At 46.1% G+C, this 15,397-nt stretch overlaps 1 protein-coding gene across 3 annotated transcripts; it reads left to right on the top strand.

The window, feature by feature from the left end:
• Positions 1-641: 641 nt before the first annotated feature.
• Positions 642-7,999, top strand: LOC106026648 (leukocyte immunoglobulin-like receptor subfamily B member 3). 3 transcript variants are annotated; one of them, XM_013147762.2, is made up of 9 exons: positions 642-770; positions 988-1,023; positions 3,330-3,614; positions 3,989-4,276; positions 6,353-6,466; positions 6,556-6,598; positions 6,686-6,723; positions 6,932-6,984; positions 7,064-7,999. In XM_013147762.2, the coding sequence occupies exons 1-9, from the start codon at positions 737-739 to the stop codon at positions 7,211-7,213; spliced, it is 1,041 nt and encodes a 346-aa protein (XP_013003216.1). In that variant the 5' UTR covers positions 642-736; the 3' UTR covers positions 7,214-7,999. The 3 variants fall into 3 exon arrangements, with proteins under 3 accessions (XP_013003216.1, XP_013003215.1, XP_063109367.1); XM_013147761.2 differs by having other exon boundaries at positions 6,686-6,771; XM_063253297.1 differs by lacking the exons at positions 642-770; positions 988-1,023 and adding an exon at positions 1,050-2,188 and having other exon boundaries at positions 6,686-6,771.
• The last annotated feature ends 7,398 nt before the right edge of the window (positions 8,000-15,397 follow it).

Raw genomic sequence — 15,397 nt, 5'->3', positions numbered from 1 at the left:
AAATCACGGGTGTTTTCCTTTTTAAACGCATTGCTGAAGAATCCCTGTCAGGTGAAAAGATGGTGAGGATGGGCACTCATCTTTCAGGGCAAGGCCATCCTTCTGCAGCTCCTCCCACCCCTGTGCTATACTTACAGTTGTGGTATGTTTGTAGGAACCTGTGTATGAGAGCTCCTGTCTTAAGAAGTGTACTGTATGGAAAGAGGGTTTTCCTGTGTAGTTCTAGGTTCAGAATGGATCAGGAAAATCCTTAGATATCCCAAGACTACTCCACAGCATTGGTCTCCAGACTTCTTGTGCCCCACTCTCCCTCCTCTGTGTACTCAGAGTTGCTGTCTGCTGAAGATAGCCTACCCTATGTTGTTATGGGAGATTCCACACATGGGACCAAATTTTTCTGGACACATTTCTCCTTTTGCTCTGTAAATCCTGCAGAGTTATCATATGGCAGATCTGCATATCCCAGTGCACATCCCTACACACGTTTTCCTAAAGATTTTTTCTGCAAAACCAGAGCAGGAAATGCACAGCGGAACTCAGACTAAGCCTAGAGAAGTAGGAGGGGGTGGAGGGCAGGGACTGGCCTTGTGAAAGAGCAGCTCCTTCCTGTTTAGTAACTGATCCCGTCACCCTGTGACAGGGATGGGCCCGCAGTCTGCCCATCTTCTGGTGTCCACTACTGTGATTGTGTGAGCAGGCCCCTAGTCCACTGAGGAGATCTGGCTGAGGCAGCACCATGTCTCCTGGCCTCGCTCTGTTGCTTGGATTCAGTGAGTGCTACAGGGAAGCCAGGAGGGTAGGTGGGAGGGTGAAGAACTCAGAAGCCAAATCCACCACCTGGGCTCTTCCCATGGCTCTTTGTCTGTGAGCTCCTGGCTGGTGGTAGATGAGACTTTGGCTCCCTGACCCCAGCTCTGTGTCCTGAGCCCAGGACTGAGGGTCACTGGGTCCCAGGCAGAAGCCTCTCACCAGATCTCTCTGTTTCAGTGTCTGCCCTGGAGCAGAAGATCTGGGTCCACAGTGGTGAGTTTCCCTGCCTTCCATGCTGGGGCTTCTGAGTGAGGCTGTGCTGAGGGTGGGAGGACCCTGAGGGTCTTGGGCTGAGGCAGGAAGGAGCCTGCCCTGTGCTGCCATCCAATCTTCCCTGATGAGCCTCCCACACTTCCACGGCCAGCACAGGTGAGATGTACTGTGTAAGTAGCACAGGTCTGGAGACCTCACACCAGACCTGGTCCCACAAGGACACAGTGGTCATGGTTTGGATCAGGCTGCATTTTCCTCATTTCATGTCTCTGGGGATGTTTCTGACTTGGTTTTCCCTTGGGAGTTATATCAGGCCAAGTTTCCCTTAGTGAAGACACAGACTAGAATTGCGATGCAGTTCCCCATGTGTGTCTGCTCTGCGAGGCTTTGTGAAGATTATTTTTGCATTTTCCCTAGTTCCTGCTCTCCAATAGTGAAATAGCAAGGTGATTCACAGTGGAGACAGAGGGCAGATGCTGTCTGAGATCGTCAGTGCTGTGGTGTTCTGAGCGTGGTTGCACAGAGGCTGTAGCTACTGGGTGATGCTCACTGTTCCTCCATCCCCAGGGAGCCAGCATCTCAAGTGCTGGGTGTGTGATTTTCATTTTCCCTCACTGCTTTCCCAAGAGCAAAGTTCATTCCTGGTTAGTGCAGAGGCATGAGGCCCTGCCTGTGACCCTAACATTACTAGCTGTATTGGGGAGCGGCAGACAGCGTTGGGCTCATAGGTGATGTCCAGGAGCCCAGTGAATCATGTGCACCCCTACTGCACTGGGGGGAGGTGATGTTGAGGAGATTGTGAAACCAGAGGGCAGAGAGTGAGCCATGGAGATAGTTGCAGATGTCAGTTACAGGAGGAGGACTGCAGCTTGTGGCGGTGTTTCCTGTGCTGTAGTACAGGATGTCCAGGGGGAAGGCTCGATCCCTGGTGGGCATGCTGAGACGTTGAGGAGGAGCTGAATGTGAAGACCCTGCCTTAGCCATGACCAGAGTGTGTGCAGCGATGGGGCTGCATGTGGATGAGGTCTCAGTGTAACCAGCACTCACAGAGATGCATGGAGCAGAGTCAGTGCTTGGGATTCTCTGTGACTGACACCAGAGCCACCACAGCTGTGACAGAAGACAGAGATGACAGATGTATATAAGTAGAATTCCAGGCTCCATGGTAAGGATGGAACTCGGGAAGGGGCTGGGGTTTATGTGGGAGGAGACAGAGGAATGGACTGGACAATGGTTTAAGGAGACATAAGATCCCAAGGGCCCAGGTCAGTAGGGACAGCAGAGAGTGGAAATGAATTGATAGGATTCCTTCCCATGCTGGGATGAGAAGGGAGAAGCTAGCAGTGCAGTGCTAAGGAAGGACAATGCCTGCCACATGGACGAGGCTGATAAGGAGAGGTGATCGTGTGTATGCAGGAGCTGCAGTTCGCACATTGGCCCTCAGAAGTGCTTGAGAGATGAGTGAACTGCTCTGGAGATCAGGTGAGGGAGTGTTTGTGTGTGTGTGTGTGTGTGTGTGTGTGTGTGTGTGTGTGTGTATGTGTTTGTGTTTGTGTGTGTGTACATGTATGTGTGACACAGATGTGAATGTATACTCAGACAGTGGGCAGTATAGAGATGCTTGATGTTGAGGGAGATGTGTAAATGATGCTGCACTAATCTGTGGGTAGGTAAATGGGTAGCTAGGTGAGAGAGGCTGGATGCATGTGTATCTGCTGGAGATGAATGTATTCGCAGTGTATGTGCACTTGAGGAAAGAAAAACTTGTGCAATAATTTAATGCTATATGTATTGGCCATCATGAGATCAATAGAAGTTATCTTTGACCTCCAGATTTGCAAGGAGCACTCACAGTGCTGGCTATTTGGTTCTGGAAATTTGTAGGTACAGCAAACTGCTGAACTGTCACACATTTGCTTTTGCCACTCTTTATATAAAAGAGAAATACAGTGAGGAAGGAACCTATGTGCACTCCAAACACAAGTGTTTCAGCAGTGAGTAGAATCAGCTGGGGAGCAGACTCTACCCACCAGGAGGGACTGAGCTGTGGGCTCCTGTCCCAAGTAGGTGGTGTCAGAAACTGATAAGTTCAGACCCCACAAAACTCCCCTTCCAGGTGAAGGGCAGAAGCTCCTCCACTGCTTGGAGGCATCTGTCAGGGGAGGAGTGGCCTGGGTTCACACCCAAGGCGACAGCTTGGATCCTGGCTCTGTCCCACATTTGCAGCGTGAGCAGCTTGGGAATCTTGGGAATGGAGCAGGGGCCTCTCCTTCCTCTCAGTCCTCAGGGTCTTGTTCTGTTTGCAGGCTCATCATCCCAGCCCTGTATCTGGGCAGTGCCAGCAGCTGTGGTTCCCCAGGGAGGTGCTGTGAGCATCTTCTGCAGGGTCCCTCCAGGGGTGACTCTGGTACGTGGTTTTCATCGAGAACCTGTAGGAGAGTGGCATGACAGACTCCCAGAGGGAGCCCGAGAGGTGATGGCCTTCTCCCTGAAGAAAGTGACACAGACCGATGCAGGGATTTATTCCTGTGAATACTGGAAGCAAGAAATCTGGTCAGGACACTGTGAGCCTCTGGAGCTGGTGGTGACAGGTGAGAACCTCATGGATACTGTGCCCTACCGGAATCTCTGAGGCCCCCTCCTTGGTCCAGATGGGCCCCAACACAGACCCTCTCCCAACTCTATCTCAATCATGAGGCTTTCCCTCCCTAGGTTCCTGTGATCTTTGCTTCCTCACAGTGAAGCCTGGAGTCCCCAGGAGCCAAAACATGGAGACAGCCACCTATTCCTCTCTGTTTCTGGCTCCTGGGAAATTAGAAATGAGGAATATTGGGTCTGCTGGTCCTGATGCCTCACTCTGTGGTGAGGTGTGAGTTCTTTCTCAGCTTATTTGTTCTTTCTAGTGTCATGAAAATGTGGGACTATTCTAATAATGAGATTAACATCAGACTTTATTCCCTCCCAGGCATCTACATGGACAAACCTTCGCTGACTTCTCACCCAGGTGCCCAGGTGGCCTCAGGAGTAAACGTGACTCTCCTGTGTCAGTCTCTGTACTCCTATGCAACCTACATCCTGTGCAGGGGAGGAGGAGCTTCCTTCCCTCAGGACTGTTCTCGTCAAGACCACGACTCCTTCCTCTTCTCCCCTGTGAGCCTGGATCAGGCCGGGACCTACACATGCTATGGTTGTCCCAGTCACAGCCCTCAGCTGTGGTCCCTGCCCAGTGACCCCCTTCAGCTTTCTGTCACTCGTGAGTGCCTTTACTTTGCACTAAGGGAAATCTGTGGTGGGAATGTCAGGTGCTCTGTGTGGTCAGCATGGTCACTGTTAGTGTAGATGTGCAATGTGTCCTCGGCCTGTCTAATCCACTCTTGTTCAGTTTTAGACCCTGAACATCACTACCTAGTACCAGGGTTTTTGGGAAGCAGAAGTAAGTTGCTTGGTGGAAGAGAGATCTGTAGGGTGTTACAGAAGTAATGTGTGATCTACCTAGTGACAACTCCGGAGAGCAGGTGAAATCTGATACAGCACTCCCCTGCTCCCTGTGTCCCCGCAGTAGCCCTTCCCATGCCTGTCCCTCTCTGTGTGTGGGTGACAGCAAGGGCATCACTAGCTGTGGTAAGAGGTGAGTAAAAGAGTCTGCCTCAGTTTCTTTATTCTGGGTGACTTTCTTGGTTTTTGCTTCACCTGCACCTTTCTGAGATGATGCTGTGACCACAGTGGGTGTTTATGGCCATCAGGACAATAAGAACATAAGGGGACATTTATGGTCATATTCACAAGATGGATTTCTGGTCCTGATCCTATGGGGTCACACAGGAAGGGACAGCTCCTACCTCCTTGTTTGATGGGACTGATCTCTGTGTCCCTTAGAATTTCCAGATAGCTGGGGCTTCTCACAGTCAAGGCAGAGAATGTGCCCCAGGCCGGGGAGCAGAGGCAGAGCCCAGAGGCATGAAATTTCTTTCAGATGCGTTAAGGAAACTGTAGGTAACTGAAAAGGACAGAGCATGGGCAGGAGGAGGCAGGAACCCAGGAAGAACTGGCAGGGATAGAGTAGGGAACAGAGCAGTGTGGGGCTGAGGTCTGTAGAGGCGTGTTGGGAGGTCTAAGCATTTCCAGAGTCTGGGCTGCTGATGGCCATTGGTCTTCTCAACCAGGGAGAAATGGCCCATGAACCTCTGGGTTCTTTATCCAATGGAGGATTTGCCATTGACTCTGGTAGCTACTTAGTACCTGCAAGGAGCCCTTCATGGACAGATGTCCCCACCTTCCCTCCCTCTCCTGTCTCCATCCCAGGAGCCCCTGAGTGTCTTCTCCATGCAGTGTCTATCAGTGGTCCTTGCTCTCCACATTTTACACTCAGAGTCCTCATTTCTATCCTTCAAACCCAGTGATTTCTGTGTTCTTCTCAGGCCAAGATGACCTGTCACCAGCTACCTGCAGCGTGGTCCCTAATTGTCTCCTTTTCCCCTGGACTCTTCAATCTACTCATCACTCAGAAAATCACCCAGTCTTTTATTATAATTCTTTAAAATATTCATTATATTGGTACATTTTCTATATGCACAATGATCACATTCAGCAAGGAGGACTTTGTACCTACAAAATATTCCTTTTTTACATTACCTTTCCCTCCTTTGTGCCCCTCTCTCCTTCTTCACAAGATCTTTTTCATTTTTTTTACTCTATTCCCCCCACTTTCTTACTTTTCCTTTTTGTCTATTTTCCCAAGCTTTGAAAATTTTCCTCCCATTTCCCAGTATTTATTATACATTTTGGTCCTCTCTAGCCTCTTTGGTTTTCCACATCAGAGACACCATGCAACGTTTACACACACGTGTTCTATTTGTTTCATTTAAGAGTAAAAAGGCAGCCTTGGAAAGCAGCAGAGTATGCCTTCCCTGCCCATCCCTCTGCAGGTCAGTGCTGTCCTTAGACTCCTTGTCCCCAGGTCCCAAGCTCAGCTGGCTGTCCTTGAGGTCACCATGTCCTTCGGGAAGCACCGTCCTCCTCAGTTTCCCCTGTGCCTCCTCCTCTCAGCTGTATGCCTGCTGTTCCCATCTGGGTGCCTCTCATCTTTCTGAGCTCACATCCTTGAGTGAATCTTCCCTAGTGGCATTAGATTTTCCCTCCATGGAGTTTATCTCACTGATTATGTGTCTGTCACAATGTGGTTTTTTAATTGTTGTTGTTGGTTTTGCTGTAGTTTCCCAAACATTTAGTAACTCACTTGTGTTAGTTGGACACTCTAAGTGTTTCTTGGCGGGGCTGATTAATCCAGCAGGAGCTCATCAGCTGCTCTTCACCCTTTGTGACTCCTCAGGTTCCACTGCTCCCATTGCCCTAGTGGCCTCAGTGGCTGCTGCCTTCCTTCTCCTTGTCCTGCTGCTGCTGCTCCTCTGCCTCTGCAGGCGTAGGTGGTGTCGAGCCAAATGCAGTAAGTCCTGGGGTGCAAGGGCTCATCTGGAGGCATGTGGGGAGGGTGACTGGGTGGGCCCCCTAAAACTGATCACTGTCTCCTGGTAGGTGCTGCATGTGATGGGAACAAAGTCCAGATGAAGCATGAGAGGTGAGATAATTTACTCCCCAAAGTTTTAAAATCCAATGTTTTATGATTTCTTGGACTCTGTTGGTATTTATGTCTTCTTCCTCTCAGTGCCAGCTCATTCATGCAGATCCAGGGAAAAAATAAAGGTAGTGACCTGAGAAGCAGACACCTCAGGGTGGAAAGTGAACCTTCAGGTGAGGTGGGGAGGTGCCCAGGGAGGGCAGAAGATGTGCTCCCTCCCTCTGTGACCTCTCTGTCCTTTCCTGGGCTTTAGGGCCAGGCTCTGCAGTGGGGCGCATGGGGCTGGGGGATGAAGAGGTGCCTGCAGGATGCCCACTCTGTCTCTCCATGCAGGTGACGACTTGGCACACACTGAGCCTGAGGCAGACAGACAGAGGGACACACAGGTGAGCCCTCCCTTCCGCCTCCTCTCTCTCCAGCCCCCCAAACCCCTGCATGGCTCCACACTTTGTCTCTGGATGCCAGGTCCCTGCATCGGCCGAAGACACACAGGAGGTGACCTACGCCCAACTGCATTCAAGGAAGCCCGGGGCCAGCATGGACAGTCTTCTCTCTGGAGACCCTGAGGCCCCGTCCATGCAGTCCTGTGTGTATGCTACCCTTGCCTTGTCCTGAGGGCATGGCATGGACCACTGTGCATGGTGCTCCTGGCTGGGCCTTGAGGGTGCAGCCTGTGCCCTGGCTCCATGCCTTTGGTGGGGTCCCTCAGGAACTCTCAGGAGGGCCATCAAGTTGGGGGCTTCTGGTCCCTCTGTCGAGTTCCAGGGACTTGTGCAGTCCCCAGCTGGCTATGGGTCCACCATGTGTCTCCAGAGGCTAACTGTTCCCACTAGACCTGGGATCCATCTTCTGCTGCAGGGAGAGATCAGCCTCGCGTGGAAGAGGGGGCAGCATGGCCAAGGCTCTCTCAGGAACCAGGACATCTGGGGTTTCTGCCACAGCAGTGCTGCTCTGCTGTGGTCCAGGTGAAGACCAGAGGAAAGCAGCCTTGGTGTCCTGGTCATGGCTCTGTGAGGTTGCTGCTGCAGTGCATGGAGAGTGGGCATCCCACAAGGAAGGAGCTGAATCCTGTCCCAGAAGAGAGCTGGGAGGGACACCCGGAGCTTAGTTGCTGATTTCTATAGGGACTTGCATCTTTTTTCCATGAGGCTGCACCCGTGCATACGCAGTGCACATGCAGCACACACGCAGTGCACTTGTACTGTGGAAGGGCCTCCTTTTGTCCATACCCTGGCCTGTACCTCCTCTCTTCCAGTTTGGCTGCATTCACTCCATGAGCACACTGCTGTTGCCCCATATTTTTCTTTTTAAATTTTATTTAAAGAAAGACAGAAAACGGGTAGAAATAATATATACTTTCAAAGAAAAAATAAACAGTAATAAATCACCAGTTGATGTTTACATCTTGTCCTCTTACAAATAATTGTTCAAGATACAAAAGTGGAACATATAAATGGGAATTCAAACAGTGAGACTGCAAATAGTTCTGTTCAACTATCTAATAAAAACTTAGTAATATGGTTATCAATCCTATATATTAAAACATACATACAGTTATCCATATCTTCATTTATGTTGAGATTAAACAATCCAAAGCAGGCTAAAATCACTCTGAACAAAGAATAATAGTATTGCTGGATTTCACATCATGACACTCCAGAATCAGCGCTGGGTCCTGTAGTGCCTTTTTTTTCTTCAAAGTATTTGTTCATTTCATCATGTGTCATAAGATGAGCTCTCATAAACTGTTTATAGGTTTTATGCAAGCATGAGTCTTAACATGTATTTCTATCCTTTCTATATTAGAAGGAGAAACAGAACAAAGCAGGACACAACAAAACATATTCCTGTAGACACATAAAACTAAAAAGACATATAAAACTGCTGCATAAAGAGTTCTACCATGGTCACTGTGCTGTCTCTTGTTATCATCAATAGAATTAGCTATATCATCAGACATAGTATTAATAGAAATACAACTTTGTAGATAGTGTAGAACTACAAAAACAGGTATTAATCAAACCAGAATGGGTATGGTAGTGAATCACTGTCATTTTCAGTATAGTTGTCTATACGCTCAGACTTCATACTATCAACCTTAACAGTTTTGAATAAAATCTGTCAATAACAAACAGCAATCAAACAAATGAGATTTAACTAAGATCAGTCATGATGTAACAGTATAAGTTATACAGGGATCCAGATTAAATTAATAGGAAATTAAAGATGGTTACTGTGTTATATCCTGATATTTTTGGGATAGCTGTCTGTGCCTTCAGATCTAGTGCTTGTATACAAACTAGGATGGAATAAGTTTTATCTAAGTGGAGTGGTGCGAGTAATATGGGTTTTAATTCCTGATACACTATTAGCAATATCTTCTGCTGTCTTTTAAAAAGACTATTCCTCCCCTTTCACTCTCCCAGGATGTACTGTGCATTTTTGGGTCTCCCCAACACCCTCAGTTTTATATTGAGGGGGGGCAACCTGCTATTTACCTAAGTGGTTCCAAACCTTCTGCCTCCTGGACTTGATCTCTAGTTGTATTTCTTTACCTATTAAATCCTGTCTTTCCAACCTATCCATAAATACTTGTCCAGTTGTCCTTATTACTCTCTGGCTCCCTATCATGTAGAGCATTGTTTTATCATATTTGATTTTTGGTCCATATACTCTTCTTCAGGTTAATTATATTTCCCATAAAGAGCATCTCAGTGGACCCTACATCTTGACCCACTCTGCCTGTGATTCTCTCTTTTTTTCCTTAAGTTAGTGTATCTAGGCCATCTATATTAAAAATTATATCCAACCTTCTCTGCCTCATTTCTGTTGTGCTCTTTTTCCATCATTAGTTGTCTGTTTGTCTTCTTCATTTTGCTTTCTGCTCCATTCATTGAGGCCTCTCTGCCACTGTTCCTGAAATCCTGGTGCTTTTCTCTCTCAGTAGAATGTCATTCAGTATTCTCTGTAGAGTTGGATTGGTGGTTGTGAATTCCCCAAGTTCCTCCTTATCTTGGAAGCATCTTGTTTCTCCATTAATTTCTTTTTTTTTTATTTAAGAGGAAAAAGAGAAAAACACAAAACAAAACAAAGCAGTGTAAGGTTACACATAATACAGAACTACAAAAAAAAACATAACAGTAAGAAATCACCTGTTAATAGATTACATATTATCATCTTGGAAATAGTTGCTCAAATCACAGTATCAAAGAATACAAAGTAGACATTCAAACAGAGAGACTGCAAACAGCTGTGTTCAATGATCCAAAAACATTAATATAGTCAGCTATTTAACACCCTTGCTGTTATATCCGTTAGAGCTCTTTTTTTTTTCCTCTCTCTCTTTTTTACAACAAAATTTACACATTTTGGATTTTATTACTCCTTAGTTCTTATTACTTTTTTTTGTGGGGGAGAGAATAAAGTCAAATATGGCAAAACAAAGCTGTAAGTCAAAACCAAGGATAGACATCTCCATTAATTTCTAGAGACAATTTTTCAGGGTACATCAATCTGAGCTGGAGGTTATTTTCTTTCAGGGCTTGGAATACTTGGCTCCACACTCTTCTTGATTTGATGGTTTGTGTGGAGAAGTCTGCTATAATTCTGATGGGCTTTCCCTTGTAAGTAATCTGTTTCTTGTCTCTGACAGCTTTTAATATTCTGTTCTTATGTAGGATTTCTGGGATCTTGATTATTATATGCCTCAGTGTAGTTCTGTTTTGGTTGTAGATGGCTGGAGTTCTCTATGCCTCATAGATCTGAACATCATTTCCTTTTCCTATGTTTGGGAAGTTGTCCTTAATTATTTCTGTGACTAGCCTTTGTAGTTCCTTTGTTTGTACCCTTGCTTCTTCATTCACATTCTTTATTCTTAAGTTATAGATCCTGTTGTCGTCTTCTAGCCTTTGTATTGTTACTGCTTGTTTCCTTGTTATTTTTAAGAAATTTTTCCTTTCATGATCCCAATTGCAAACCTGTCCTCCAGTTTAGATAATCTATCTGTAGTTTCTTTCTTTCTTTCTTTTTTAATCAGTACTGGGGATCGAACTCATGACCACACACTTGCAAGGCAGGCGCTTATGCTGCTGAGCTAAATCCCCAGCCCCATATCCTTAGTTTCTTTCATGCAGTTTTGCCAGCTTTCAATGGAGTTTTTAATTTCCTGGTAATCTCTTTGAACCTGCTTCATTTATTCTATGTTTTCTTAATATTCTTCATCAAATGAGTCTCCTCTTTTTCTATGTCCCTCCATTCTTCCATTTGTGTCTTCTTGAGACATGCTTAGCATTTCTTTTATTAATTTATTTATGTCTTGCTTCATTTGGTTAAATGTTTAACTTTTGAACTCATCTATGAGGTCCTGAAGATATCACTTTATGTTCACTGGTGCCATGTCTGATATTGCATGTTTGTCATCCTCAATCTCTTTTGCATTTATCTTTCCTGGATCAGTGTTCTCAGGGTTGGGGGCTGGGGACCCTTTCTCATTGCTTCCTCTTCTCATATTTTTTGTTCCATCCATAGAGGTATATATATCTAGGAGGCACCAGTTTCTTTCTTTGTTGGTTACAGTTTGTCTGAAGTGCACTGACTAGGTGCTCCTGCCCACTGCAGTGTACTATGGAGGTACAAACAGGGGCAGCATATGCTGGCCCCTCCACTCTGGGTCAACCTGCTGAGAGGCCTTCACTGCATTAGGGTGCGCTGCCAGGTGTAGTGAATTGGTTGGGATAACTTATTGGGTCTCAGCCCAGGGCATGACCCAGGGCAAGCACACCTTATCAATCCCCCTTGAGAAGGGAGCAGTTGACTGAAGTCACTGCTGCTCCTTGTTCTTGCCAGTCTGCCCGGCCCCAGAATGTCATGTGTTGGGGAAACCTTTTTCTGTGAAATGGTTTTATTTCTGGCACTCACCAAAGGTCGATGCAGGTTCCTCACCAGCTCAGCTCTCTGTACGGCTCACCAACTCCCGGCCTCAGTGTGAGTGCATCTCCAGTGAGTTGAAGCAGCGGGTTTTCAGGTAGCTCGGTAAGTCTTGGCTGTGCAAGTTCAAGCACTGCAGCAGGAGCACCGAGCCTTTAGCTGTTCCAATAGTAGCACAGGTACTGTATGTTTCCTTGGTTTCTCTCAGCTTAGTTTGTTTCTGGATCGGGAGGATCCATCTCCCCCTGTTTAGGATTCCCCACACTGTATTATTTTTGGAATCTTATCTCAGGGAGCCTCTGTAGCCTGTTGTTATCTATCTGTCATCTTTACTGGATGTGTTTTTCTTTTACATCCACCAGGTGATGAGTGATGTTGAGTCTTTTTTTAAATAATCTTCTTGAGAAAGGGTCTCGCTATACAGCTCAAGCTGGCCTTGAACTCACTTTGTGGTCCAGGCTGGTCTCCAATTTGCAAGGATCCTCCTGGCTCAGCCTCCAGAGTGCTGGGGTAACAGGGGTGTGGCACCATGCCTGGTGTTAAATGTCTTTTCATACACTTACTGGTCGGCTCCAGAGCTTATTTGAAAAAAGAAATAAAATTCAGGTCTCTTGCACATTTTGAAACAAGGTTATTTTTCTGTGTTTGACTCGTTTGAGTTCTTTTGGGTATTAGCTTCAAATTAGGTGGGAAAATCGATCACATGATGAAGAATGCATACCAGCAGTGCTTCTGTGCCTTTAGGAGCAAAAGGATCCTGCAGTGTGGCCACACGGGGGAATCTGGAGAGAGGCTCGCTGAGAGTGCCGATCCTAGGACAGAAAGGCAAACAGTGCATGATTGCACTGTGTGTGGGCCCTCCCAAGAAGGTCAGGGGCACATAAACCAAAACTAGAGTGGGGGTCACAAGGGGCAGGCAGTGCGGGGGTCAGTCAGAGGATCTAGACAGCAACTGTGCGGGAAGAACAGGCCTCCAGAGAGAGCATGCCACATGCTGACCAGAAGACTCTTATCACAGCTAGGAGTTTTGATAAATGAATACAATTTACCAGCATTTGCTACACAGAAAATCAGGTGACCATGTGAGGTGACAGGTGTAACTCGCTCTGCTAGGGTATGTGCTTCCTGTCTAGGTGTGTGTTGAATATCGGACTTCACTTCAGATGTACCTGACAAGCTAGGAAGGGCATGTGTTGCTGGAACCCCAGCACTCCTGGGTGCTGAGGCAGGAGGGGTACAAATGGGAACCCTGGCTGGGCAGTTAGCAAGTCCCTGTGTCAATAATTGAAGTAAGAAAGGGCTGGGGATGTAGCTCAGTGGGAAAACCTAGGTTCAATCCTCAGATATGTATGTAGTAAACTTTATAAAAATAAAAAAGAGAAAGTGAGAGTCAAACTGGGCAAGAAGGGAGGCCCTAATGGCATTGTGGTCTGATGTCCCTGGCTCTGGAGAACTGAAGCCCTCAGGGCATATGCAGAGTGAGAAAGATTCTTTTTTTTGTGAGGCAGCCAAGTTACAGATCAGCACTCTCTCCATTGTCACTCTGTCCCTTCTTAGGAAAGGGGCCAAGGCAAGTTGACAGGAAGAGTTTTTCTCTGAGAAAGGATTGGTACAGAGGTGTTTGTTTGATGGGGGATGCATGGTTTCCTTCCAGTTTCACAATTTCCTCAGTTAAACTATGCAATAAAAACTGATAGAACATAGAGAAAAAGGATGCATGAACAAGAGGAGAAGCAGTATTGGCAGGAAACACAAGGCTGTGACTAAGTCTCCCCAGAAAGCAGAAGAGGAGACAGGCAAGATGGTGTAGTGAGACAGAGCGAAGGCTTGGGTGGGAAAAGGAGGAAATGGGGAGAACTGAGAACGTATGTGATGGAAATAAACCAGGAGGTAGGAAGGTGACTGATCCCAGTAGGAGAGAGATGACTGATGCTTGGTTCTGACAGCTCAGATTCTGGATAGGATGGGGTAAACCTGGGTAAGATTCAGCTTCTGAACCTGCCAGCTGCATAATCATGTACACAGTCACCAAGTTCCTCTGAGTCAGGATTCCAGGAGTTAGAGCAAGGGCTGGTTCCAAGGAGCAGGAGTAGAGGGTCAGCACCACTCGGGTTTAGAGAAGTGGAAATTATAGCACTGAGCTCACCTTCCTCCATACCCATTCACTGTGAGGTGATCCTATGCTACAGTCATCTGCTCTTAGTCCACACCCAACCCTTCTGACATGATCATAATTGGTAGCTAGGACTTCTGAGGTGATGGAAATGCACATTTATCTGTCTCAAGGTGACCGTTATTGAAACCTCTCTGAATTTGGATGACATTAGTCTATGACAATTTTTTTGAGGTGATCTTACTCTGAAATGATCAGTTTTGAGGTGATCTTATTCAGCACTCTGCCATTTTCAGGTGATCTTACTTTACGTTTTTCTGTTTTGAAACAACAACAGTGTTTTGCACCAATGTATTTGGAAGGAAGCTTACTGAGATGATCTTGCTGAGTCCATCCACACTGAGGTGATCATAATCTGAACCCATCCATTCTGAGGAAATCATATCCTGAGTCCATTCATTCTCATGGGATCTTACTCAGAGCACATCAATTCAGAGATAATATTACTCAGAGTCCTTCCATTCTGAGGTGATCTAATTATGAGACCATCCATTCTGATGTGATCTTTTAATAAATCTATCCATTGTGAGGTGATCCTATTCTGAACCTATCCATTCTGAGGTGATTTTTCTCAGTCTTTCCATTCTGAGGGGGTCTTACTCTGAGTGCCTTCATTCTGAGGTGATCTTACTTTGAGTCTGTCCATTCTGAGGGGATCTCATTCACAGACCATCCATTCTCAGGTAATCATATACTGAGCCCATCCATTGTGAGGTGATTTTATTCTGAGCCCATTATTCTGAGCACATCCGTCCTCAGGAGCTGTTACATTGAACCCATCCATTCTGAGGGGATCTTACTCTGAGCTCATCTATTCTGAGAGGATTTCATTCTGAGTCTGACCATTCTGAAAGAATCTTGGTCTGAGGTCATCTATTCTTAGGTAATCTTACTCGGAGTGCTTCCATTCTGAAGTGCTTTTACTCAGAGTCGATCCATTCTGAGATAATATTACTCATAGCTCATCCATCCAGAGGGGATCTTACATTGAATCCATCTATTTTAAAGGGATCTTACTCTGAGCTCTTCAATTCTGAAGTGATCTTATTTTGAGTCCATCATTCTGAGGAAATCTTACTTTGAGTCATTCAATTCTGAGGGGTTCTTACTGTGAGCTCATCCATTCTGAGGGCATCTCATCGGAGCTTATACATTCTGAGGGGATTGTACTCTGAGATCATTCATTATGAGGGGTTCTTATTCTGACCTCATCCATTCTGATGGGATCTTACTCTGAGCTCATCCATTCTGAGAGGATCTCATTCTGAGTCCATCCATTCTGAGGGAATCTCACTCAGTGTGTCCACTCTGAGGGTATATCATTCTGAGGTCATCTATTTTGAAGTGATCATACTCAGGGTCTATCTTTTATGAAATGCTTTTACTCAGAGTTGATCAACAATGAGGTAGTATTACTCAGAGCTCATCCATCCTGAGGAGATCGTACACTGAACCTATGCATTCTGAGGGGATCTTACTCCTAGCTTATCCATTCTGACGTGATCTTATTCTGAGTCCAACCATTCAGAGGGAATTTTATTTTGAGTTTATCCATCCTAAAGAGATCTTACACTGAACACATCTCTTCTGATGGGATCTCTCTCAGAACTCATGAATTCTGAGGTGATCTTACTTTGAGTCCATCCATTCTCATGGAATCTTACTTTGAGTACATTCTTCCTGAGCAGTCTTATATTCAA

The sequence above is a fragment of the Cavia porcellus genome, unplaced genomic scaffold, assembly GCF_034190915.1.
Source record: "Cavia porcellus strain 051 isolate PalLab524CR breed Dunkin Hartley unplaced genomic scaffold, mCavPor4.1 scaffold_7, whole genome shotgun sequence".
Lineage (NCBI taxonomy): Eukaryota > Metazoa > Chordata > Mammalia > Rodentia > Caviidae > Cavia > Cavia porcellus.
The sequence above is the reverse complement of the archived record's forward strand: the minus strand, read 5'-3'. Positions and strand labels throughout refer to the sequence as shown.

What these genes read in the sequence shown, in the direction of transcription:
- LOC106026648 (XM_013147761.2), top strand. Translation starts at nt 737, where the DNA reads ATGTCTCCTGGCCTCGCTCTGTTGCTTGGATTCA. An exon ending in GAAGATCTGGGTCCACAGTG is followed by an intron (nt 1,024 to 3,329) that starts GTGAGTTTCCCT and finishes TTCTGTTTGCAG; the next exon opens with GCTCATCATCCCAGCCCTGT. An exon ending in GGTGGAAAGTGAACCTTCAG is followed by an intron (nt 6,772 to 6,931) that starts GTGAGGTGGGGA and finishes CTCTCCATGCAG; the next exon opens with GTGACGACTTGGCACACACT.